Raw genomic sequence first — 24,175 nt, forward strand, 5'->3', positions numbered from 1 at the left:
AACATTTTTTGTTTTTGCCCTTGCACTAACATACCTTTCAAATGATCAGCTTCAGCTTGTTCATGATTAATTATTTGAATCAGCTTTGTTTGTACATGGGCAAAAATAAAAATGTGCACCCCTTTAGGTCCCGAGGACCAGGATTGAGAAACGCTGCTCTACAGTGAGAGAGACAGGCTGCCGTGGAGCCTGTCACTGAATGCTAAGTAATTCCGTGTATGGTGTGGCGAGGCTCCTATTGTGATGAGTCACCTGGAGGATCTGAGGTCCAAGGGCAAAACCTGAGGTAGACAGTCTGTCAGAGTGGCCCTGCAGTAGGCTACCTCTCACTGGCTCTCCCCTGTGGCTCTGCAGAACCCTTGTGGCTAAGACATCTCTCTCTACATACAGATTTCAATTTCCTTCCCATGTCTCGTCTCCTCCCTGGACTCCACATAATTTAAATGACGAGCTTCAGACACTTAATTGGAGTGTCAGGAAGACAAGCAAGGACTAAGAGGACAAATAATTGCTTGTACCTCTACTTGTACTGTCTTATAAGACGTTGTCATTGTTGTCATTGTTGTCACTATTAAATATGACCAAAACCCTGTTTCATAGGCGACTGGAATTTAAACTGACTTTCCAATCTTATCCTAGAATAAATTGCATTTAAAAGTAATAAAAAAGTGTGAATCCTGCACTACCATAATGTGTTAGTAATGTCCCGTGCAGGTATTAGCTACTGGAGGTCTGGTCACAAGTGGAGTCCTATGGCAGATCCAATCCCATTGAACTCAATAGCTGAAAGCTATGTCTAATCAAGGGTAGCGTTTGAGAATGACACTGTGGGATGACATTGTTGGGATAATTACATTTTCTCCCACATACATAGCTAGACAGATAGGCCCATGTAAAGAAATGAATGAGAGGGTCCTTCTCCTTGGCAACAGGACAACTGTGCTAGTCATTAGCTAAATGGTCTGACAGAGCAATAGAGGACATTGGGTTTGGGCAGCCAGAGCTAGTATCCTAGTGCCACTTCCACCTGCATGAATAGAAGAGTGTGAAAGTAAGTTTCTACTACTTAACTATGATATCACATATATGGATTATTTTCTCTCTGTGTAGTGAGACACAGAGGAATCTCTGCTGCCTGAATTTCAGCATAATTGCCTTAGAAGAAAAGCTTTCAGTCATGGACGGACAGAATCGCTCGCCAAAATAATGAAGAAAAGGAAAAGCGTTATCTTCCTGCAGCCATTCAAATAGGTTAATGGGGAGGAGATGTCTCCATTTTGACTGAATAAAGAGCTTGTCATTCTCTCTTCATATGATTACTGTCTCTTTGTGATGGGATAGAGGAGGGCCTGTGAGCTTCTGATGAGTCTGTACTGTATTTCAGTATGATGAGTGCAGAATGAGTCTGTACTGTATTTCAGTATGATGAGTGCAGAATGAGTCTGTACTGTATTTCAGTATGATGAGTGCAGAATGAGTCTGTACTGTATTCACCAAACTCAGATGCAAGATTTGGTCACTGGAGGAATTTGTTTTGTTCCACTAAGGTGTTGGGTACATTACTGTACTTGTATAATAATGGTTGTACTGCCGTGCCACTGTTAAATGTTCATATCGCGTGCACACACACACACACACACAGTATCAATCCGTTTTGCGCTGTGTTTGTTCTCAAGGCACCATCGCTGGGCACTCTGATGGGGGTGTACCTACCCTGCATCCAGAATATCTTTGGTGTGATCCTGTTCCTGCGGATGACCTGGATGGTGGGCATCGGAGGGGTCTTTGGCTCCTTCATCATAGTCTTCATGTGCTGCTCCACGGTGAGTCTGGAACATATCCTTCTCACAAACCTACTCTCTTCTGTTCTCCTCCTTCTCTCATTCTTTCTTCCCCTCATCCTCTCTCTCTTTATATCACCCTCCATGTTTCCCTCTCTGTCGGGAGAGCTCTTTTTCTCTTCCATCCACTCTCTCTCTCTTTCCCCTTCTCCCTCTCTTTCTCTATCCCAATGTCCATCAGTGTTAGAATGGGCACTGTGCCTGCCAGAGCAGAGGCCAGTTTGCAGCTCTGATAAGGATATACTTAACACCACTTCCATTTTAATTCTGTTTGATGTCCAAAGCTCTCCCAGTTGAGTAAATCCTAGTTTAATCCTGTTTTGACCTGAGGTAACCCTACAAGCTTTACAGAATACATTTACAATTCATCCCTTCACTTACAGAAATAGCTTTTAATTTACAATATGGTATACATAAGTATATTTTGGGTTTCTATACATGCTGGTTCATAGAAATGTCATAATTTGTTAGTAAAAAATAATTATATAACCCAGAACAACTGAAACTTAAATTCCAGAATGCATTTGGAATGTAGGATTTGAAAAAAGAAAAAAAATTGTGTTCCTTTTGATTAATTCTGGTTTGTCTCCCCAAGGGTCTAAAAGCTATAGCCTTAGTAGTACTAGCCTTGAGGACTATCTCCCCCCATGAGCCAACCTCCAAACAATAGGTGACCACCCTTACCTCCGTCTATCTCAAGATCCAGTAACAAATTAAGGCTAGCTAGCACTCTAAGCTACTATCAGCTCCATTACTGCCGATTAGCATGTCAGCAACATTACTAAAAAAAGGCAGATGCAGCCTGTCCAATCAAAGGACTGATCAAAGACAACATCAAACCCCAACAGCTCTGATTAGGCAGTGAGCTCAGGACTCTAAAGGACTGCTACTGTACCTTGGGCCATACATAGAGGTTGTGACCTGGACTCGAGTGGGACATCTGTTCCAGTCCCAATCCAGGGATTTAAAAAAAAAAATATTTCACCTTTATTTAACCAGGTAGGCTAGTTGAGAACAAGTTCTCATTTGCAACTGCAACCTGGCCAAGATAAAGCAAAGCAGTTCGACACATACAACAACACAGAGTTACACATGGAATAAACAAACATACAATCAATAATACAGTAGAAAAAGTATATATACAGCATGTGCAAATGAGGTAGGATAAAGGAGATAAGGCAATAAATAGGCCATGGTGGCGAAGTAATTACAATATAGAAATTAAACAGTGGAATGGTAGAAAATGCAGAAGATGAATGTGCAAGCAGAGATACTGGGGTGCAAAGGAGCAAGATAAATAAATAAATACAGTATGGGGATGAGGTAGTTGATTAGATTCCACCTGTGGTAAATTCAATTGATTGGACATGATTTGGAAAGGCACACACCTGTCTATGTAAGGTCCCACAGTTGACAGTGCATGTCAGAGTAAAAACCAAGCCATGAGGTGGAAGGAATTGTCCGTAGAGCTCTGAGACAGGATTCTGTCGGGGCATAGATCTGGGGAAGTGTACCAAAACATTTCTTCAGCATTGAAGGTCCCCGAGAACACAGTGGCCTCCATCATTCTTAAATGGAAGAAGTTTGGAACCACCAACACTCTTCCTAGAGCGGGCCACCCGGCCAAACTGAGCAATCGGGGGAGAAGGGCCTTGGTCAGGGAGGAGTTCTTCTGTGGAGATGGGAGAACCTTCCAGAAGCACAATCATCTCTGCAGCACTCCACCAATTTGGCCTTTATGGTAGAGTGGCCAGACAGAAGCCAATCCTCAGTAAAAGGCACATGACAGCCCACTTGGAGTTTGCCAAAAGGCACCTAAAGACTCTCAGACAATGAGAAACAAGATTCTCTAGTCTGATAAAACCAAGATTGAACTATTTTGCCTGAATGCCAAGCGTCACATCTGGAAGAAACTTGGCACCATCCCTACGGTGAAGCATGGTGGTGGCAGCATCATGCTGTGGGGATGTTTGTCAGTGGTAGGGACTGGGTGACTTGTCAGGATCAAGGCAAAGATGAACGGAGCAAAGTACAGAGAGATCCTTGATGAAAACCTGCTCCAGAGCGCTCAGGAACTCAGACTGGGGTGAAGGTTCACCTTCCAACAGGACAACGACCCTAAGCACACAGCCAAGACGAAGCAGGAGTGGTCTCTGAATGTCCTTGAGTGGCCCAGCCAGAGCCTGGACTTGAACCCGATCGAACATCTCTGGAGAGACCTGAAAATAGCTGTGCAGCAACGCTCCCCATCCAAACTGACAAAGCTTGAGAGGATCTGCAAAGAATGGGAGAAACTCCCCAAATACAGGTGTGCCAAGCTTGTAGCATCATAAGACTTGAGGCTTTAATCATTGTCAAAGGTGCTTCAACAAAGTACTGAGTAAAGGGTTTGAATACTTATGTACTGTAAATGTGATATTTCATATTTAATATTTTTTCTCAAATGTCTAAAAAGCAGTTTTTGCTTTGTCATTATGGGGAATTGTGTGTAGATTGATGAGAGGAAAAAAACAATTTAATCAAATTTTAGAATAACTCTGTAACGTAACAACCTTTTGAAAAAGTCAAGGGGTCTGTTCCGAACTGTTTCGGATGGGAAGCATGCAGACGGACACCTTTAGATAGAAAAGACAGCAGGGTTTCAGAGGATGGGAGAAGTGTCCAAGCTATCTCTTATAAGAGATTATAACTTAATGCTGATTTGACGCTTCATGTTTTCCTGTCTTGTTCTACATTGTACCAGGCATGGGTTCAAATACATGTGCATTTGAAATGACAAAAAATATTTGATTTGAAAAGTAATTTAAATACCTGAAATTGTATTTGAACCCAGGTCTACTTTGTACATGGTTATCAGTTCACATCACTGTAAATTTACATATAGCATGTGTCCTCACTTGATGAGGGGTAAGGTGATCCCAGATCTGTGTCAAAGGGCAACTTCTTACCGGAGCTTGTCTGTCTGCCCAGGGATGCTCAAGGAGCATGATTCCCAGTAGAGCAGTCCCAGGGTCCCTGGCCTGCAGCATCAGATAACAGTAAAACAATTAGGGCTTTATCTGTGCTCCTCAGAGAGCAGGGTCACTTCATTACCAGCTGATAAGGAGTCTCATAGCAGTGCCACGTCACCAGGCCTGTTGGGCTCTGAGAGGGCCCCGTCGCCACTTAATACACACACACACACAGCTCCAGGCGTGCCACTGGAAACCCACACTGAAGAGGCATTGATTGAGCGCAATCATCTCTCTCTATCGTGTTCATAATGTCACTCTCTTTTTGTCTCTCCGTGACTCATTCTCTCTCCCTGTGTCCTGACATCTATTTCCTTCATTGTCTTTCTCTATCCATCTCTTTCCTTTAATCCAGATATCTTGTTCTTTCTCCCTCTGATTCCTCCATGATCCATTCAGTATTTGTCTCTATCTAACCATTCTGACTAACACTCTTTCTCTGTCCTAACTACCTCACTCGCTCTCTTTTTTTCAACTCTGACTGTCTCTGTCCTTCTCTCTTCTGTCTCTTTTATTTACTTCAATGCTTCCCCTCTCACAGGCACCTGTCTCTCCCTCTCACAGACACCTGTCCCCCCCTTTCACAGGCACCTGTATCTCCCTCTCACAGGCACCTGTCTCTCCCTCTCACAGACACCTGTCTCTCCCTCTAACAGACACCTGTCTCTCCCTCTCACAGACACCTGTCCCTCCCTCTCACAGACACCTGTCTCTCCCTCTAACAGACACCTGTCTCTGCCTCTCACAGACACCTGTCTCTTCAGTGGTCAGATATTTTTGATAATGATATTTTTCCACCCATCAAATAAGTAAGGTTATTTACAGGTATGCTCATTTGATCCTAAATCTGTTATTAAGGTTATTTACACAATGGGTTAACTGATCCTAAATCTAAGGGAAACTTTTATCTCAAGCCTGCAGATTGTCCCCACCTTAGATATAAATACTGACACTATAGATGTCTATGATCTCTGTCTTTTATTTCTGCCAGGATGTTGATTAGATTGATGAGTTCTCAGGTTAGTTCAAGGTTGCATTGTATGTTGTCATGATCGATCATCTGCCAAATACACTGAACAAAAATATAAACACAACATGCAACAATTTCAAGTTACAGTTCATATAAGGAAATCAGTCAATTGAAATCAATTCATTAGTCCATAATCTATGGATTTCACATGACTAGGAATACAGATATGCATCTGTTGGTCACAGATACCTTACAAAAAAGGTAGGGGTGTGGATCAGAAAACCAATCAGTATCTGGTGGGACCACCATTTGCCTCACGCAGCACAACACATCTCCTTCGCATAGATCTTGATCAGGCTGTTGATTGTGTCCATCAGCTTATGTTTCAGCATGATAATGCACCATGTTGCAAGGATCTGTATTCCTGGAAGCTGAAAATGCCCCAGTTCTTAATTGGCCTGCATACTCACCACACATGTCACCCATTGAGCGTGTTTGGGATGCTCTGGATCAACTTGTACGAAAGCGTGTTCCAGTTCCCGCCAAGTGGGACAACATTTCAACGGCCTGAATGTCACAACAACGGGCCTCAGGATCTCGTCAAGATATCTCTGTGCATTCAAATTGCCATTGATCAAATTCAATTGTGCTCATTGTCCATAGATTATGCCTGCCCATACCATAACCCCACCGCCACCATAGGGCACTCTGTTCACAACGTTGACATCAGCAAACCACTCGCCCACACAACGCTATACATGCTGTCTGCCATCTGTCCGGTACAGTTGAAACCGGGATTCATCCGTGAAGAGCACAATTCTCCAGCGTGCCAGTGGCCATCGAAGGTGAGCATTTCCCCACTGAAGTCGGTTTACGACGCCAAACTGCAGTCAGTTCAAGGCCCTGGTGAGGACGACGAGCACGCAGATGAGCTTCCATGAGCTGGTTTCTGACCGTTTGTGCAGAAATTCTTTGGTTGTGCAAACCCAGAGTTTCATCAGCTGTCCGGGTGGCTGGTCTCAGACAATCCCGCAGGTGAAGAAGTCTGATGGGGAGGACCTGGGCTGGTGTGGTTACATGTGGTCTGCGGTTGTGAGGCAGATTCTCTAAATTCTCTAAAATGACGTTGGAGGCGGCTTATGGTAGAGAAATTAACACTACATTTCATGGCAACAGCTCTGGTGGACATTCGTGCAGTCAGCATGCCAATTACACACTTTGAGACATCTGTAGCATTGTGTTGTGTGACAAAAAGTCACTTTTTAGAGTGGCCTTTTATTGTCCCCAGCACAAGGTGCATCTGTGTAATGATCATGTTGTTTAATCAGCTTCTTGATATGCCACACCTGTAAGGTGGATGGATAATCTTTGGGAAAGTACAAATGCTCACTAAAAGGGAAGTAAACAGATTTGTGCACAACATTTGAGAGAAATAAGCTTTTTGTGCGTATGGAACATTTCTGGGATATTTTATTTCAGCTCATGAAACATGGAACCAACACTTTACATGTTGCGTTTATACACTACATGACCAAAAGTGTGTGGACATCTGCTTGCCGAACATCTCATTCCAAAAACATGGTCAGTAATATGGAGTTGTTCCCCCCTTTGCGGCTATAACAGCCTCCACTCTTCTGGGAAGGCTTTCCACTAGATGTTGGAACATTGCTGCGGGGACTTGCTTCCATTCAGCCACAATAGCATTAGTGAGGTCGCGCACTGATGTTGGTCGATTAGGCCTGGCTCGCAGTCGGTGTTCCATTTCATCCCAAAGTTGTTAGACGGGATTGAGGTCAGGGCTCTGTGCAGGCCAGTCAAGTTCTTCCACAGCGATCTCGACAAACCATTTCTGTACGGACCTCGCTTTGTGCACGAGGGCATTGTCATGCTGAAACAGGAAAAGGCCTTCCCCAAACTGTTGCCACAAAGTTGGAAGCACAGAATCGTCTAGAATGTAATTGTATGCTGTAGCATTAAGATTTCCCTTCACTGGAACTAAGGGGCCTAGCTTGAACCAAGAAAAACAGCCCCAGACCATTATTCCTCCTCCACCAAACTTTACAGTTGGCACTATGCATTCGGGTGGGTATGGCATCCGTCAAAGCCAGATTAATCCGTCGGACTGCCAGATGGTGAAGCGTGATTCATCACTCCAGAGAACGCGTTTCCACTGCTTCAGAGTCCAATTGTGGTGAACTTTGAACTACTCCAGCCAAAGCTTGGCATTGCGCATGGTGATCTTTGGCTTGTGTGCGGCTGCTTGACCATGGAAACCCATTTTATGAAGCTCCCGGAGAACAGTTCTTGTGACATTGCTTCCAGAGGCAGTTTGGAACTCGGTAGTGAGTGCTGCAACTGAGGACAGACGCTTTTACGCGCTATGCGCTTCAGCACTCGGCAGTCTCGTTCTGTGAGCTTGTGTGGCCTACCACTTTGCAGCTGAGCCGTTGTTGCTCCTAGACATTTCTACTTCACAATTAAAGCACTTACAGTTCACTGGGGAAGCTCTAGCACGGCAGAAATGTTACAAACTGACTTGTTGGAAAGGTGGCATCCTATGACGGTGCCACGTTGAAAGTCACTGAGCTCTTCTATAAGGCCATTCTACTGCCAATGTTTGGATATGGAGATTGCATGTCTGTGTTCTCGATTTTATACACCAGTCAGCAGAGGCTGAGTGGCTAAAATAGCCGAATCCACTCATTTGAAGGGGTGTCCACATACTTTTGTATATATAGTGTATTTTTGAAACTATTTTGAACCATCTTCACAAGGTTCATACTGAAGTATGGCATAAGGATAGAGCATCACAAACAATATATTATTAAACTAAGAATCAGAACTCTGCAGCTGGTGAATAAAATATATTTAACTGCTCCTCCATTTTAAATGTATAGTTTTCTCTCCCCACTGACTCTCTTGTCTCAGACCATGCTGACAGCGATCTCCATGAGTGCCATCGCAACGAATGGAGTGGTGCCAGGTGAGTGCGTAACACAGTGTGTGCATGCGTGGGAGGCCTGGGTGCCGCAGGGCAATCCTGTTGTTATTTCCAAGCAATTAGGTTTTCATGTCATCTGATATTGCTCAGGTCTGTGGACAGGTAATACTTAGTCTCGAAAACCCGACCCTATGCAACAGTAACTAGGGTCTGGTTTCGACGACGGACTCTTTTGACAACTTTGATAAGGGGGAAAAAAATCTGGGGTGGGGTGCTCAGACAGAGAACTCTCCCAACAAATCACGAGGCAGACATGTCAGAAACTCGCAATTCGAAACCAAAGTTTGCAAGCAAAACCTTTGCAGTGGTTTTAGCAAAGATAGTTGATGCAAACTATTCACTTTCTAAATGCACTCATTAAAAAGTACCTCTGTGATCTCCATCTTGCTAGCTACTATTTAGTATTCTATTCAAGCAGATAAGGTAGTGACGTAGGCAGTTCCACTATGCCAAAATGACGTTATATTACATACAGACGCTGTTAAGCCGAGGCATTTGAAAATATGCAGCCGAAGTACAATGAGAGCAGATACAAATTCATTGCTTTAACTAATTATGAAAATGTTAAGAGAATGTTGAGCAACGTAATAAAGTAATGACTTTTCAAATAAGTTACCTTACACGTTAGGTTGGCTGACAATTTGTTAGCTACGCTGTCCTTACCAACCACATAGCATATCATTACAGTAGTATGTACCGGTATGTTAGCTAGCTACATAATGTTAGTTGGCTACTTATACATCAAACTTGGCAGTATATTAACTATAGGCTATCTAACTACCCAACGTTTACTGACTTGATTATTCTCGTCATTCTTAGCTTAGCTAAATGGTATAGTCGTTGTGCGTTTGATGGACATTCGGGTGCTTTTGTAAATTCACTCTGTAAATTTACTCTGATTTCAGAGCACTCTCGTCTGAGTGTACAAGAGCACAGAATAATGAATTCATGAGCGCTCAACACCCGTTGAATATGGCCGGTGTCGATAAACGTTGGCAAAAAATCGTTATTAAATTGTTGTCAGCAGCACAGTTACAGTCACCAACGCTCTGGATAACATGAAAACTGCCTAACCAGCTCTTCTAGGGTGAGTAAAATGGTCAGTGGTCTCATTTGTGTCTGGAAGTAGCTAGCAAGTTAGCTTGGGTGTTTGGCTGCCGTTGTAAGGTCAGAGCGCTTAAATCAACCCTACTCCTCGGCCCGAGCGTCCAGTGTGCCCCCCGAGAGCAAAACGCCCTGAATTTACAAACGGCCAACCTGACAACGCTCTGAATTTACGAGCACATTGACAACGCTCTGAATTTACGAGCACACTCTGGCATTCCAGATTGAATTTAAGAACACACCCAAAGTCGTAAAATGTCTAACTAGTAATTTGTTATGCTAACTAGCAAGAGGTTGCATACCAACAGCATCAACTTCCGGGAGACAGGCAAAGAGCTAGTACGCTCAACTGAAAGCATACTGCTCGTTTACAGTATACTAAAATTAACTAATAGTATATACTCATTATGTAGTATACAGTATGTTAGCATGGGTATTCGAACACAGCTTAGGTAATGCTAGCATGGCTAAATCAGAACCACACTGTATTAGCGCCGCTTCCACCACCTGCACAAAGTCAAAGTGTGAAACTATTCTATTCAGAAACCTAGAATCTATTTTGTACCTATCCATAAAACCATAGTAATGTAGAGAAAGTCTAGAACTGTATTCAAGCTCTCTCTAACATGCCTAAGCAATGTCTATGCAGCACTATCTTTTTGTTTACGAATTACTGCTTCTGCAGATTCAAGCCCCAATTCTTTAGACTTTTGTGCAGACCTGGGGTTCATCTTTGAAGACAATGTTGCAGAAATAGAGCCAAAGAGGAATGCCAATGGTTGTGTTTGTGTGTCTCAGCCGGAGGCTCCTACTACATGATCTCCCGTTCCCTGGGGCCTGAGTTTGGCGGAGCTGTCGGAATCTGCTTCTATTTGGGGACTACTTTTGCGGGTGCCATGTACATCCTTGGTGCCATCGAACTTCTGCTGGTAAGGATAGATGCTTGCTATTATTTTATTGTTTTGTTTACTATCTGTTTTGTATTCCTCTGTGCCTTTTCCAGCGTTTTATATTGGGGCGAGACCACAACATTGATTAATGCAAAGGGAAGATGTGCACTCACATCTCTGTGTTCTTCAGTGTAGATTGTAATGCAAGAGATGAGGATGCAGAAAGCTACCCACTAAATACAATCAATTGAAACCCATTATGTTGATATCTTTTCATTTTAGACAAATATGAAAAGTTGTTGCAATTCCTGAGGGTTTTTTCCTTAGAGACATAATATCTCAATTATCATGAATTTATCCAGCAAGCTGTCACACTCAGAGCTTTCTTTAGATCTGATGCTTTTTCAAAATAATTCTAAGTGCATTTCCTTTCATCTGCTGGTTCATTTGTTAGTGCCTTGTCTGTTCCATCATCCACCATCATAAAAACAATACCATTTTTATTACGTTTATCTGATGTCTCCAATGTTTGAGATCATGTCTGATCTCTCTTCTCACTCCCTTCCTCCTTTTTGCCTTCATCCTCCTTTTCTGACACTTGCTCCCATTCTCTCCCTCCATCCTCATACCTCCCTCTATCATTTTTCATTTTTAACACACCCTTTCTCTCCCTGCATCCTATTCTTACTCTCTCCTCTCTTCCTATCTCATTTTCTCTTCTCTTCCCTTCCCTCTCTCTCTCTCCCTCCATCTTTCCCTTCTCTAGATTTACATCCTTCCCCAGGCGGCCATTTTTAAGATGGAGGGTCTGGAAGGGGCTGATATGGAGGCAGCGATGCTGAACAACATGCGCGTGTACGGCACCATTGTGCTCAGTTTCATGGCCACGGTGGTGTTTGTGGGGGTCAAATATGTCAACAAGCTGGCTCTGGTCTTCTTGGCGTGCGTTATTCTGTCCATCCTGGCTGTTTACGCTGGGGTCATCAAGACGGCCTTTGAACCCCCTGTTTTCCCGTAAGTCTGACCTGACTGAGCCTTGTGCACTTTTCCGCTGTTGCTCACTTAAAGATTGAATCCACATTGGGGGAAACAGCGCCATTGTTTGCCCCAGCGCCATTGTTATTGTTTTGATTTTGTTGATGAAAACAGAGGAGAGGCGCATTCGTCAGCGTGGGAGAAAAAAAAATTCGCTGCATATTCTGCTGTCCTACCATGCGTGGAATAATGTCCAGGGGGAATGGTGTTTGTTGTTTGCAGTCATTTCTTTGTTGTTGTATTATACCAAACAGACATGGGAGTTTGACCAATTAAGGTTTCCAACTTTAAAGTTGTTAGAGCTTTACAAAAAGAACTAAACAAATGTCACGATGACCCTGTCTCTGGTCATGTTTAATGTTTACTTAATTTACTCAGTTAAGTCATGAGACTTGCATATTTATGTTAATTTCTGTAATGTTTTCCTAACCTCTAAATAGACCGGTGGCTGATGATGTCTTGTCTGTCCTCCCCCTACAGCGTGTGTATCCTGGGGAACCGCACTCTGATCTCCAAGGGATTTGACGTGTGTGCCAAGGTCATTGAGAGGGACAACGGCACGGTCACCACCAAGCTATGGAAGATTTTCTGCGACTCGGAGTTCCTCAACGCTACCTGTGATGAGTACTTTGCCAACAACAATGTTTCTGAGATCCAGGGCATCCCAGGGGTCAGCAGTGGTATACTGGCTGGTAAGAAGTGCCCCATTCAGAACGTATTGTAAGCTAATGTAGTCTGTAATAGAGAGACATACTGGTACTCCACAAGAGGTATGTAATTATTATTATGTTTGTGCATCTCTCTCTCTCTCTGTCTCTGTCTCTGTCTCTGTCTCACTCTCACAGAGAACCTGTTTGGTTACTACCTGGAGAAGGGAAACTTCTTGGAGAAGCGGGGAATCTCAGCCATGCAGGACCCTGACGCTCCCATCACCAACTCCAACCGTTACGTCCTGGCTGACATCACCAGCTTCTTCACCCTGCTCGTGGGGATCTATTTCCCCTCTGTCACAGGTCAGTCAATGCTGGGGTCACAGGTCAATCACTGGGTCAACAGTCAGGGGTCACTGCTGGGGACGGACTAGGCCAATCATATACCAAAAGGACAGTATGGGTACAGGCTTTTGTTTCAGCCTAGCACAAACCTGATTAATCTAATCACCTATATTAAGTTATTATAATTAACATTTTACCTTATGATTTCAAAGTAAATGCTACATTCAAAAAAGCACTGCTTGTATACTTTGACTAATAATTTGCTTATACAAGGGCACCTAACAGCAGTATTGGATTTCTCACATGAGAAACATAATTCCTATTGTTATATCCAATTTATAGTAACCTGGGAGTCTCTCCACAGTCCCAAATGCAGAGAGAGAGACAGGGAAATACTTTCCAGAACTGATGACACTAGAGGAGCTGAATGAGGTGAAATTAGATCAAGTGGAATTTCTGCCAAAAACCACATCAGCAGAATGTCTGGGGAATACATGAGTCACATTCCCACTATCATCCCAGTTTCATAACCACTGAATAAAATGCCCATTGTTTACAAGCATTTGCTCTGTGACATTAGTATTATCATGTTTTGTGAGAGCTGCTGCTGGTGATGTAAAATGGTTTGTTGAACACTGCACCAGTTAAAAACAACAAACAAAAAAACACAGTTGCTATTACAAGTAAAGAATTAAGTTTTTTTTTTTTGTTGGGCCTCCACTTTATCACTTTCAGAAAGCACTCCCTAGCTAGCACAGTAAAAATAAATAAGTAAAAACATGTGTGAAACATATGACAAGCCATTACACATCAAGTGTGAAGGATGGGAATTGATCCTGTTTCTCCCCCTCCCCCCCACCCCTCTTCTGTCTCTCTCCTCTTCTGTCCCTCTGCCTCCCAGGTATCATGGCTGGCTCTAACCGCTCTGGAGACCTGCGCGATGCCCAGAAGTCCATCCCCATAGGCACCATAGCAGCCATTACCACTACTTCTATAGTCTGTATCCTTTACTACAGTAAATACTGCCAGTCTTACTGGAGCAGTCCATGTTTTTTTAACCTTCTCAGGGACTACTGACGAAAATACGCTGGAATGTTACATATAATATATGTGACGTTTGAATAGACAATATGAAGCATTTGATTCTTCATTTAGTTTTAGGTTTTGTAAATGCTTAGCGTTTTTTGGGAGACAGTTTGTACTAAAGCCTGTAGGTACAGTGTATTTGTATTTATTAAGGATCTCTTTTAGCTGTTGCCAAGGCAGCAGATACTATTCCTGGGGTCCAGCAACATTACGGCAGTTATATACAATTAAAAATAAATTTCATAACACTTTTCACAATGCATTAAGTGTGCCCTCAGGTCACTACTCCACTACCACATATCTACAATACAAAATCCATTGTGTGTAGATTGTGTGTGTTAGCATGTGTATGTGTATGTGTATGCTTGTGTCTGTGCCTGTGTGTGTGTCTCTTCACAGTCCCCACTGTTCCAAAAGTGTATTTTTTTATATCTGATTCTACTGCTTGGATCAGTTACCTGATGTGGAATAGAGTACCATGTAGTCATGGCTCTATGTAGTACTGTGATAGCCTCCTATAGTCTTTCCTGGACTCTGGGATTTTGAAGAGACCTCTTGTGGCATGTCTTGTGGGGTATGCATGGGTGTCCGAGCTGTGTGCCAGTAGTTTAGACAGACAGCTCGGTGTATTCAGCATGGCAATACCGCTTACAAAAAAAAGTAGTGATGAAGTTAACCTCTCCTCTACTTTGAGCCATGAGAGATTGACATGCAAATTATTAATGTTAGCTCTCTGTGTACATTTAAAGGCCAGCCGTGCTGCCCTGTTCTGAGCCAATTGTAATTTTCCTAAATTCTTCTTTGTGGCACCTGACCACACGACTGGACAGTAGTCCAGGTGCGACAAAACTAGGGCCTTGTTAATAGTGTTGTTAAGAAGGCAGAGCAGCGCTTTATCATGGACATACTTCTCCCCATCTTAGCTAATGTTGCATAATTTTTTTTTGACTATGACAGTTTAAAATCCAGGGTTCTTCAAGCAGTTTAGTCACCTCAACTTGCTTAATTTCCACATTATTCATTATAAGATTTATTTGAGGTTTAGGGTTTAGTGAATGATTTGTCCCAAATACAATACTTGTTGATTTTGAAATATTTAGGACCAACTTATTTCTTGCCACCTATTCTGAAACTGACTGCAGCTCTTTGTTAAGTGTTGCAGTAATTTCACTCGCTGTAGTAGCTGACATGTATAGCATTGATTAATCCGCATACAAAGGACACACTGGCTTTACTCAAAGCAAGTTGCATGTCATTAGTAAATATTGAAAAAAGTAAGGGGCCTAGAAAGCTGCCCTGCGGAATTCCTGATTCTAACTGGATAATGTTGGAGAGGCTTCCATTAAAGAACACCCTCTGTGTTCTGTTGGACAAGTAACTCTTTATCCACAATTTAGCAGGGGGTGTAAAGCCATATCACATACGTATTTACAGCAGCAGACTATGATCAATAATGTCAAAAGCCGCATTGAAGTCTAACAAAATAGCTCCCACAATCTTTTTATCATCAATTTCTCTCAGCCAATCATCAGTCATTTGTGTATGTGCCCCTGCATGTTGAATGTCTTTCCCTATAAGCGTGCTAAAAGTCTGTCTGGTCAAACACATTTCTTCCCAAAAGTTTACTTAGATTGTAGGCTTAGATTGAAGATATATCAAATGGGAGTGGCAATATCGTCCACTATCATCCTCAGTCATTTTCCATCCAAGTTGTCAGACCCAGGTGGCTTGTCATTATTGATAGACAACAACAATAAAAAATCTCGTCTTCCAAATTACAATTCTTGTCTTTCATAATTTTGTCAGTTATACATGGATGTATAGTGTCGGCGTTTATTGCTGGCATGTCATGCCTAAGTTTGCTAATCTTGACAATTATAAAATCATTAAAATAGTTGGCAATATCACTGGGTTTTATGATGAAGCAGCCATCTGATTCAATAAATGATGCAGCTGAGTTTGCCTTTTTGCCCAGAATTTCATTTAAGGTGCTCGAAAGCTTTTTACTATCGTTCTTCATATAATTTTTTTCATAGTATATTTTCTTGTTTTTTTAATTCAGTTTATTCACATGATTTCTCGATTTGCAGTATGTTTTTGTGCAGACACACTTATTTGCCATTCCTTTTGCCTCATCCCTCTCAACGATACAATTTTTCCATTCCTTATCAATCCACGGGGATTTAACAGTTGTTACAGACGTTTTCTTAACAGGTGCATGCTTATTAGTAACTGGAATAAGCAATTTCATAAATGGGTCAAGTGCAGCGTATTGTTGCTCTTCATTGTGTATTGTGAGGTGTTCCTTCACTGCTCCTCCCAGACATGTCTGCCGTGGTCCTGTTTGGGGCCTGCATTGAAGGGGTGGTCCTGAGGGACAAGTGAGTTATTTGTATTCCACTCTACATCCACTTCCTGTATTACTATAGCTAGCATCGTTGCCTCGTGAGTCTTGCCCATCTCAAAATCAATACTCTCCCACTAATTGTCCATGTAATCAGATGCAACACATAGAATAACAAATAATACTTAAAGGACTTGATTGAGAATGTGTGCACTGAATTGATACTGCAATGGACAGTGGATGAGGCCAGCTGTTATGACAAAAACTAATTGAAAAAGTCAACTTAGATCTGTCTCTCTGACTTCAGGTTTGGTGAGGGGGTGGATGGTAACCTTGTAATTGGTACCCTGGCGTGGCCTTCACCATGGGTGATCGTGATTGGCTCCTTCTTCTCCACCTGTGGGGCAGGGCTTCAGAGTTTGACTGGAGCGCCACGGCTCCTGCAGGCCATTTCCCGCGATAGCGTAATCCCTTTCCTTAAAGTGAGTAAACACACACACATACATACATATACACTAGCACTATTTACTTCGTGGAGTGGTCAATCAGCGGACATTGGTAATTTTCTGTAAAGATTATACTGCATACTATTACCAGAACCACTGTTTCTACTCTTCTAATACCATCGAGACAATTTCTCTGTTTGTTCAGAGAAATGTAGATCTACTCTACTCAAATAGCTCTCAAGTGTGTCGGGGCTAGCAGTGATTACTAATTCATGGTCCTACTATAGTCCAGGCTCAGGTTGAGTTGCTGTGACAGGAGCTGGCTGTCACCCCCACTGATTAAATGAGGAAAAGTTTCCCAGACTGAGCAGACATGTCTAACGTGTGATATAGGGACGATAGTGATTAATCATGCTGCAGCAAGGACCAGTGTGACCTGAATGAGAGGACGAGAGGGGCTGAAACTCTTGCAGTCCACTCAACTTAATACTACAATGTGCTGTGCTATAGGTTCAGGTGTGCGTGCATGCAGGTGTGGGTGTTAATAGTTCATTGTACCTCACTGTTGTGCGTTGTCTGTAGGTGTTTGGGCATGGCAAGGCCAACGGAGAGCCTACCTGGGCCCTACTCCTCACAGCCAGTATCTGTGAGATCGGCATCATCATCGCCTCTCTGGACGCTGTTGCCCCCATCCTCTCCATGTAAGACAACCACATGTCTAATATATACTCTGCTTCTCCTGAACACACCATGGAGATGGTTATGTCTTGGTAGCAAGTATAGCTGTTCTGAGTTCTTCTTTCTCTCTCTGTCTAGGTTCTTCTTGATGTGCTACATGTTTGTCAACCTGGCCTGTGCCCTGCAAACTCTGCTGAGAACCCCCAACTGGAGGCCTCGCTTCAAGTTCTACCACTGGTGAGTTAAACAACTCAACATAGCAGACATAGCTCTAGATCTTAGCCATGGAATCATCGCCAAAGAGCGCTGCTTAGCTAATATTCTCAGGTGTGAAACAGTCTATTATAGCATTTGTGTTTTGCACTGGATATCAAGCCAGACCAGGTAGGTTCCTGTTGGGAAGCTGTTATTTACCTGAGTAGTCTGCCAGAGACACTGTGGGAGCCTGGCTTAGCCTATAATGATCCTCTACTGGCTCGAACGTAACAACAGCAGACAGAAAGAAAAGATATCCTGTCTCCAATCTGTGGCCATTATTATAATCAGTGAGTGGTTTGACTTTCGCAGCATCAAGCAACAGACTGAGGATATAACTTCCTGTCCCTCTCCCCAACAGGGCTCTCTCCTTCCTGGGCATGAGCTTGTGTCTGTCGCTCATGTTTATCTGTTCCTGGTACTACGCCATTGTTGCCATGGTGATTGCTACCTGCATTTACAAATACATTGAGTTCGCTGGGTGAGTGAGCTTCCAACCTTGGACTACAAAGCAAAGAAAAATCACAACTAAGAAATTATATATAACAGTAAAATTAAAGAAAAACCCTGGAATGAGTAAGTGTGTCCAAACTTTTGACTGGTACTGTATATGTATTTTTATTTATTTAACCTTGAGATTAAACATCTATTTCACACGAGAGCCCTGTACACATTACAATGAAAACAGAATAAGAAAACATACTCATATATGTGTATAAAACAATATAATTCAGCACACAATAACAAAATAAACATATTTAATCAAATCAATCACATTCAACTACATAGAGGTCCTCAATCAATAATGTAAACTGCCTGAGTGACACCAGCACATCTAACTGCAGTGAACTCTGCCGATTGTTCCACAAATTAGGGCAAAAGAACAAAACGCAGATTTTCCCAAATCTGTGGAAACTGAAGGGATCGCTAGTATTATCCTTTCCTGAGAACAGGTTTGGTAACTTATGATTCTTAACTTAATTAATGAAGTTACATATGAGGGGAGTTTCTGTAAGATTGCTTTGTAAATAAATCAAAGATAATGCAGCTCTCTTCTTACGGACAGAGAGGTCCATCCCACATTTTTCAATGATGAGTCCTAAAATTGTCCCCTGTGATAAAACGTATTGCGGAATGGTACAAAGGTTGCCGCATGCATGTAAACAATATCACCAAAATCCAAAATATGGAGAAGCGTTGTTTGAACAATTTTTCTCCTGTTTTCAATACAGAGGCATGATTTATTTCGATATAAACAGACAATCTTGAATCTTAGCTTCTTAGACATATTTTCTATATGCGTTACGAAGGACAACTTGTCATCAATCCAGACACCCAGGTACATATTGAGAAACAAGTTCAATTTGGGCTCCATTTGTAGCGCAAATATGCAGGTCCTCAGTGTCAACATTTCATGACCTAGAGAACAGTATGAGCTTGGTTTTACTTGTATTTAACGCATCATGAAGGCGCCGGAGGGGATAGCTGCCGTCTTATCGGGTCTTAATCAACCATGCTATTTTATTTATTTTTTTGCGTTGTTCGTAACTTGTTTTGTACATAATGTTGCTGCTACCATCTCTTATGACCAAAAAGAGCTTCTGGACATCAGAACTGCGATTACTCACCTCAGATCAGTTTTTCTTCAATGAGTCAGACGGGAGTGATATACTACAGACACTAGGCCCAGATCCCCGCAATTCGCTGAAGAAGGAAACGGATAATTTAGCGGAAAAATATCAGGGTGCCTTGTGAGGATCAGGCGACGAGTGGCTAATCTGCCTTTGCCTTCCATTCTGCTAGCTAAAGATCAATCGCTGGAAAATAAATGGGTCAAACTGAAAGCACGTATATCCTACCAACGGGACATTAAAAACTGTCATATTTTATGTTTAACCGAGTTGTGGCTGAACTGAAAAAATTCTAGACCACCTTTACTCAACACAGAGACGAGTACAAAGCTCTCCTTCGCCCTCCATTTGGCAAATCTAACCATAATTATATCCTCCTGATTCCTGCTTACAAGCAAAAATTAAAGCAGGAAGCACCAGTGACTCGGCCTATAAAAAAGTGGTCAGATGAAGCAGATGCTAAACTACAGGACTGTTTTGCTATCACAGACTGGAACATGTTCCGGGATTCTTCTGATGACATTGAGGAATACACCACATCAGTCACTGGCTTTATCAATCGAGGACGTCATCCCCACAGCCATGGATTACAGGCAACATTTGCACTGAGCTAAAGGGTAGAGCTGCTGCTTTCAAGGAATGGGACTCTAACCCAGAAGCTTTTATCCCACTATGCCCTCAGATGAACCATCAAACAAGCAAAGCGTCAATACAGGACTAAGATCGAATCGCACTACACCGGCTCCGACGATCGTCGGATGTGGCAGGGCTTGCAAACTATTACAGATTACAAAGGGAAACACAGCCGAGAGCTTCCCAGTAACATGAGCCTACCAGACGAGCTAAATAACTTCTATGCTCACTTCAAGGCAAGTAACCTTGAAACATGCATGAGAGCATAAGCTGTTTCCCTGATGACTGTGTGATCACGCTCTCCGCAGCCGATGTAAGTAAGACCTTAAAACGGGTCAATATTCACAAGGCCACAGGGCCAGGCGGATTACAAGGACGTGTACTCCGAGTATGCGCTGACCAACTGGCAAGGGTCTTCACTGACATTTTCAACTTCTCCCTGTCTGAGTCTGCAATACCAACATGTTTTAAGCAAACCACCATAGTCCCTGTGTCCAAGAACACTAAGGTAACCTTCCTAAATGACTACCGACCCGTAGCACTCACGTATGTAGCCATGAAGTGCTTTGAAAGGTTCACATCAACACCGTTATCCCAGAAACCCTAGACCCACTTCAATTTGCATACCACACAAACAGATCCACAGATGATGCAATCTTTATTGCACTCCACACTGCCCTTTCACACCTGGACAAAAGGCACACCTGTGTGAGAATGCTATTCATTGACTACAGCTCAGCATTCAAACACCATAGTGCCCTCAAAGCTCATCACTAAGCTAAGGACCCTGGGACTGAACACCTCCCTCTGCAACTGGATTCTGGACTTCCTGACGGGTGGTAAGGGTAGGTAAAAACACATCCGCCACGCTGATCCTCAACAAGGGGGCCCCTCAGCGGTGCGTGCTCAGTCCCCTCCTGTACTCCCTGTTCACTCATGACTGCACGGCCAGGCACGACTCCAACACCATCATTAAGTTTGCTGATGACATAATAGTGGTAAGCTTGATTACCGACAATGATGAGACCGCCTATAGGGAGGAGGTCAGAGACCTGACCGTGTGGTGCCAGGACAACAACCTCTCCCTCAACGTGATCAAGACAAAGGAGATTATTGTGGGCTACAGGAAAAGGAGGACCAGCATGCCCCCATTCTCATCGACGGGGCTGTAGTGGAGCAGGTTAAGAACTTCAAGTTCCTTGGCGTCCACATCATCAAGAAACTAACATGGTCCATGCACACCAAGACAGTCGTGACAGTCGACAAAACCTATTCCCCCTCAGGAGACTAAAAAGATTTGGCATGGGTCCTCGGATCCTCAAAAGGTTTTACAGCTGCACTATCGAGAGCATCCTGACGGGTTGCATCACTGCCTGGTATGGCAACTGCTCGACTTCCGACCGCAAGGCACTACAGAGGGTAGTGCATACGTCCCAGTACATCACCGGGACGAAGCTTCCTGCCATCCAAGACCTCTATACCAGGCAGTGTCAGAGGAAGGCCCTAAAAATTGTCAGACTCCAGCCACTCTAACCATAGACCTATTTGCAGACCTGAGTTCTGTTGCTAAGATAATTCTGAAACCTTAAACGAGCTGTATATCCCAGGCCTGTTTTTGATAGCTTCTTCAGCAAAACAGAATGATCAACAGTGTCAAACGCCTTTGACAGGTCAATAGACAAAGTAGCACAGCTCTTTTTAGCACCCAAGGCATTGACAAGATCATTAACAACTATCATTGTTGCTGTGGTAGTATTATGCCCAGGCCTAAACCCTGATTGGTTTATATTAAAAATATAATTATCAGGTAAAAAGGAATGAAGTTGTACATTAACCAAGGATTCAGGAATCTTCACTGAAGAAGGTCGTCTTGAAATGGTGCGATAGTTGTCAAGATCCTTTGTATCCCCACCCTTATGTAGTGGCAGCAAGTGCGGATTTCCATGGTTTTGGAATACTTCCTGATAACAATGTTAATTAAAATGTGGGCTACTGAGCCAGCAATAAAGGGAGCTGCACACTTAAGCAGACCAGGCTGCAAATGATCAGCCCCTGTGGATTTTTTTTGTCTAATGTTAGCAACGCAACCAGGACTACTTTATCGGTGAATTTCCCAAAAGAAAACTCCTGACCAGCATTTTCAGTTAGTATATTTTCACCAGCATCCAAACTATTATTTTCAAGAGCTGGCTTTGAAATACATTCAAATATATAGCCTGCAGAGATAAAATGGTGATTACATGCATTAATGATATCAATTTTGTCATTATAGGGCCAGAATCTAAATTAATTTATTGGGGGAGAGAAGAGGAGACACAACCCTTCAGTGACATAACAACTTTCCAAAATGTAGCTGGGTTCCCTGTACATTCAGATAGTGTATGAACATAATAATCAGATTTAGCTTTTAAAACTATTTTTATACACACCGATTTCTCAATCGCCTGAAAGACTGCCAGTCTGGGAGTCTGTGAATCTAGCTTTGGCCCAGGCAGCATCTCTGTTGTGTATTACTTCAGATAGCTCTGGACTGAACCAAGGGCAAGACCTATTTTTTAATTCTCCGTTTTTAAAGGAAGCATGTTTATCTGCAATACAATTGAAAACATTTGAGAAGTGGTTCAGAGCCAACTCTGGGTCAGGTATAGATGTAATACAATCAAAGTCACCAAAATTAAGATCACAAAAGAAGGCCTGTTCATTAAAAATAAATGTATTCCTCTTGTTTGGTAAAACGAGGTTTGGATCTAGTCATCCGTATATCTTTGACACATACAATGGGACAGTGGTCACTAATATCCAAAGAAAATACCCCACTCCCGGCATATTTCTCTGGAGTATTTGTAAATATGACGTCAATCAAAGTTCATAGGGTCCTTTAAGTTTGAACGAGTAGGCTTTGTAATCAGCTGGCACAAATTTAGATTAGTACAAAAATCCTTTAACCAGTCAGTCAGCATCCTGCGTTCCACATGCAAGATTAAAATCTCCAGCGATCAACACCTCTGAGGTAGTAAATATTGCAATTAAATCAGTGAGTTCCTTTAGTACACACTTCTTGGTGGAGGGTGGACGATACGTTCCTATAACTGTTATTTTTTGGTTTAAACCCAACTAAAGACTTAAAGCCAACCATTCAAATTGTTTAGGACTGGTGGTAGCCTTTAACAGAGACAAAGAAAGCAGATTATTTGTGTAAATAGCAACACCACCTTTGCCTTTCCTATCAGCCCTAAACACATTTTAACCAGGGCTTTATCAGTTAACCAAGTTTCAGATAAAAATATCAGGGTCTGCCTGAGAGGTCCACATCCTGACATGATCCATTTTAGGTAATAAACTATGAATGTTAAGTTGTTAAAATGTCAAACCTTTTCTGCATTTAAAATCACACAGAGTTTCAATACAAGTCAGATTACTTTGAGATTTCAGAACAACAGGAGACTCAAAGACTGGATTATGAAAGAAAACAGAGTAGGAATAGCAATGAAATTTCTCCAGTTAGCACCATTTGGCCTGTCACCACTTTCAGACACAACATGTGGAACTCTCACAGTGACCAAAGAGGAGATGGTAAAAACTGACTTACATGTAATGCTAATATTGTCCTCACATCTATCTATATATATATATATATATATATATATATATATATATATATATATATATATATTACATTACACAAACAGTACCAGTCAAAATTATTTATTATTATTCTATTTTCGACATTGTAAAATAATAGTGAAAAAAAAGTGTGAAACAAATCAAAATATATTTGAGATTCTTCAAAGTAGCCACCCTTTGCCTTTATGACAGCTTTGCACACTCTTGGCATTAAGAAATATATGTGAATGAAATATAGATCAAACTGGAGATGTTTAAATACAATGGTTAAACACTGTTGGGATGTTCTCATGTTCACACTCACAGGCTATTAAACACACATACTAAGCATCAGTGAACATTTCAGTTCATTGATGGTTAATTGGCTCTAACTCTCTGCTCGGTGGTGTGTGACAGGGCAGAGAAGGAGTGGGGAGATGGTATACGTGGCATCTCACTCAGCGCTGCTCGCTTCGCCCTCATGAGGCTGGAGGAGGGACCGCCTCACACCAAGAACTGGAGGTCAGTGAGTCACAGAGAGGGGTACTCACAACTACAAGATACACTTCTATTATTGCACAAGCTTTAGTCATCATCTGTACCATACTGAACTCAAGGGAAATGTATTTGATTATATTGAGATTTGATATTG

At 42.4% G+C, this 24,175-nt stretch overlaps 1 protein-coding gene across 4 annotated transcripts in view; it reads left to right on the forward strand.

Moving 5' to 3' along the window:
* LOC139542859 (solute carrier family 12 member 5-like) overlaps nt 1-24,175 on the forward strand; it is a 113,113-nt gene that overhangs the window by 69,031 nt on the left and 19,907 nt on the right. For all 4 annotated transcript variants that reach the window (XM_071348790.1, XM_071348787.1, XM_071348786.1 and 1 more), the window contains exons 4-16: nt 1,677-1,823; nt 8,751-8,805; nt 10,726-10,856; nt 11,584-11,831; nt 12,333-12,544; nt 12,698-12,865; nt 13,749-13,847; nt 16,257-16,314; nt 16,585-16,759; nt 17,306-17,424; nt 17,540-17,638; nt 18,018-18,137; nt 23,941-24,045. In XM_071348790.1, the coding sequence (XP_071204891.1) occupies nt 1,677-1,823; nt 8,751-8,805; nt 10,726-10,856; nt 11,584-11,831; nt 12,333-12,544; nt 12,698-12,865; nt 13,749-13,847; nt 16,257-16,314; nt 16,585-16,759; nt 17,306-17,424; nt 17,540-17,638; nt 18,018-18,137; nt 23,941-24,045 (1,736 nt within the window). The remainder of the gene's footprint in view (nt 1-1,676; nt 1,824-8,750; nt 8,806-10,725; nt 10,857-11,583; nt 11,832-12,332; nt 12,545-12,697; nt 12,866-13,748; nt 13,848-16,256; nt 16,315-16,584; nt 16,760-17,305; nt 17,425-17,539; nt 17,639-18,017; nt 18,138-23,940; nt 24,046-24,175) is intronic.

The sequence above is a fragment of the Salvelinus alpinus genome, chromosome 17 (genome assembly GCF_045679555.1).
Source record: "Salvelinus alpinus chromosome 17, SLU_Salpinus.1, whole genome shotgun sequence".
Lineage (NCBI taxonomy): Eukaryota > Metazoa > Chordata > Actinopteri > Salmoniformes > Salmonidae > Salvelinus > Salvelinus alpinus.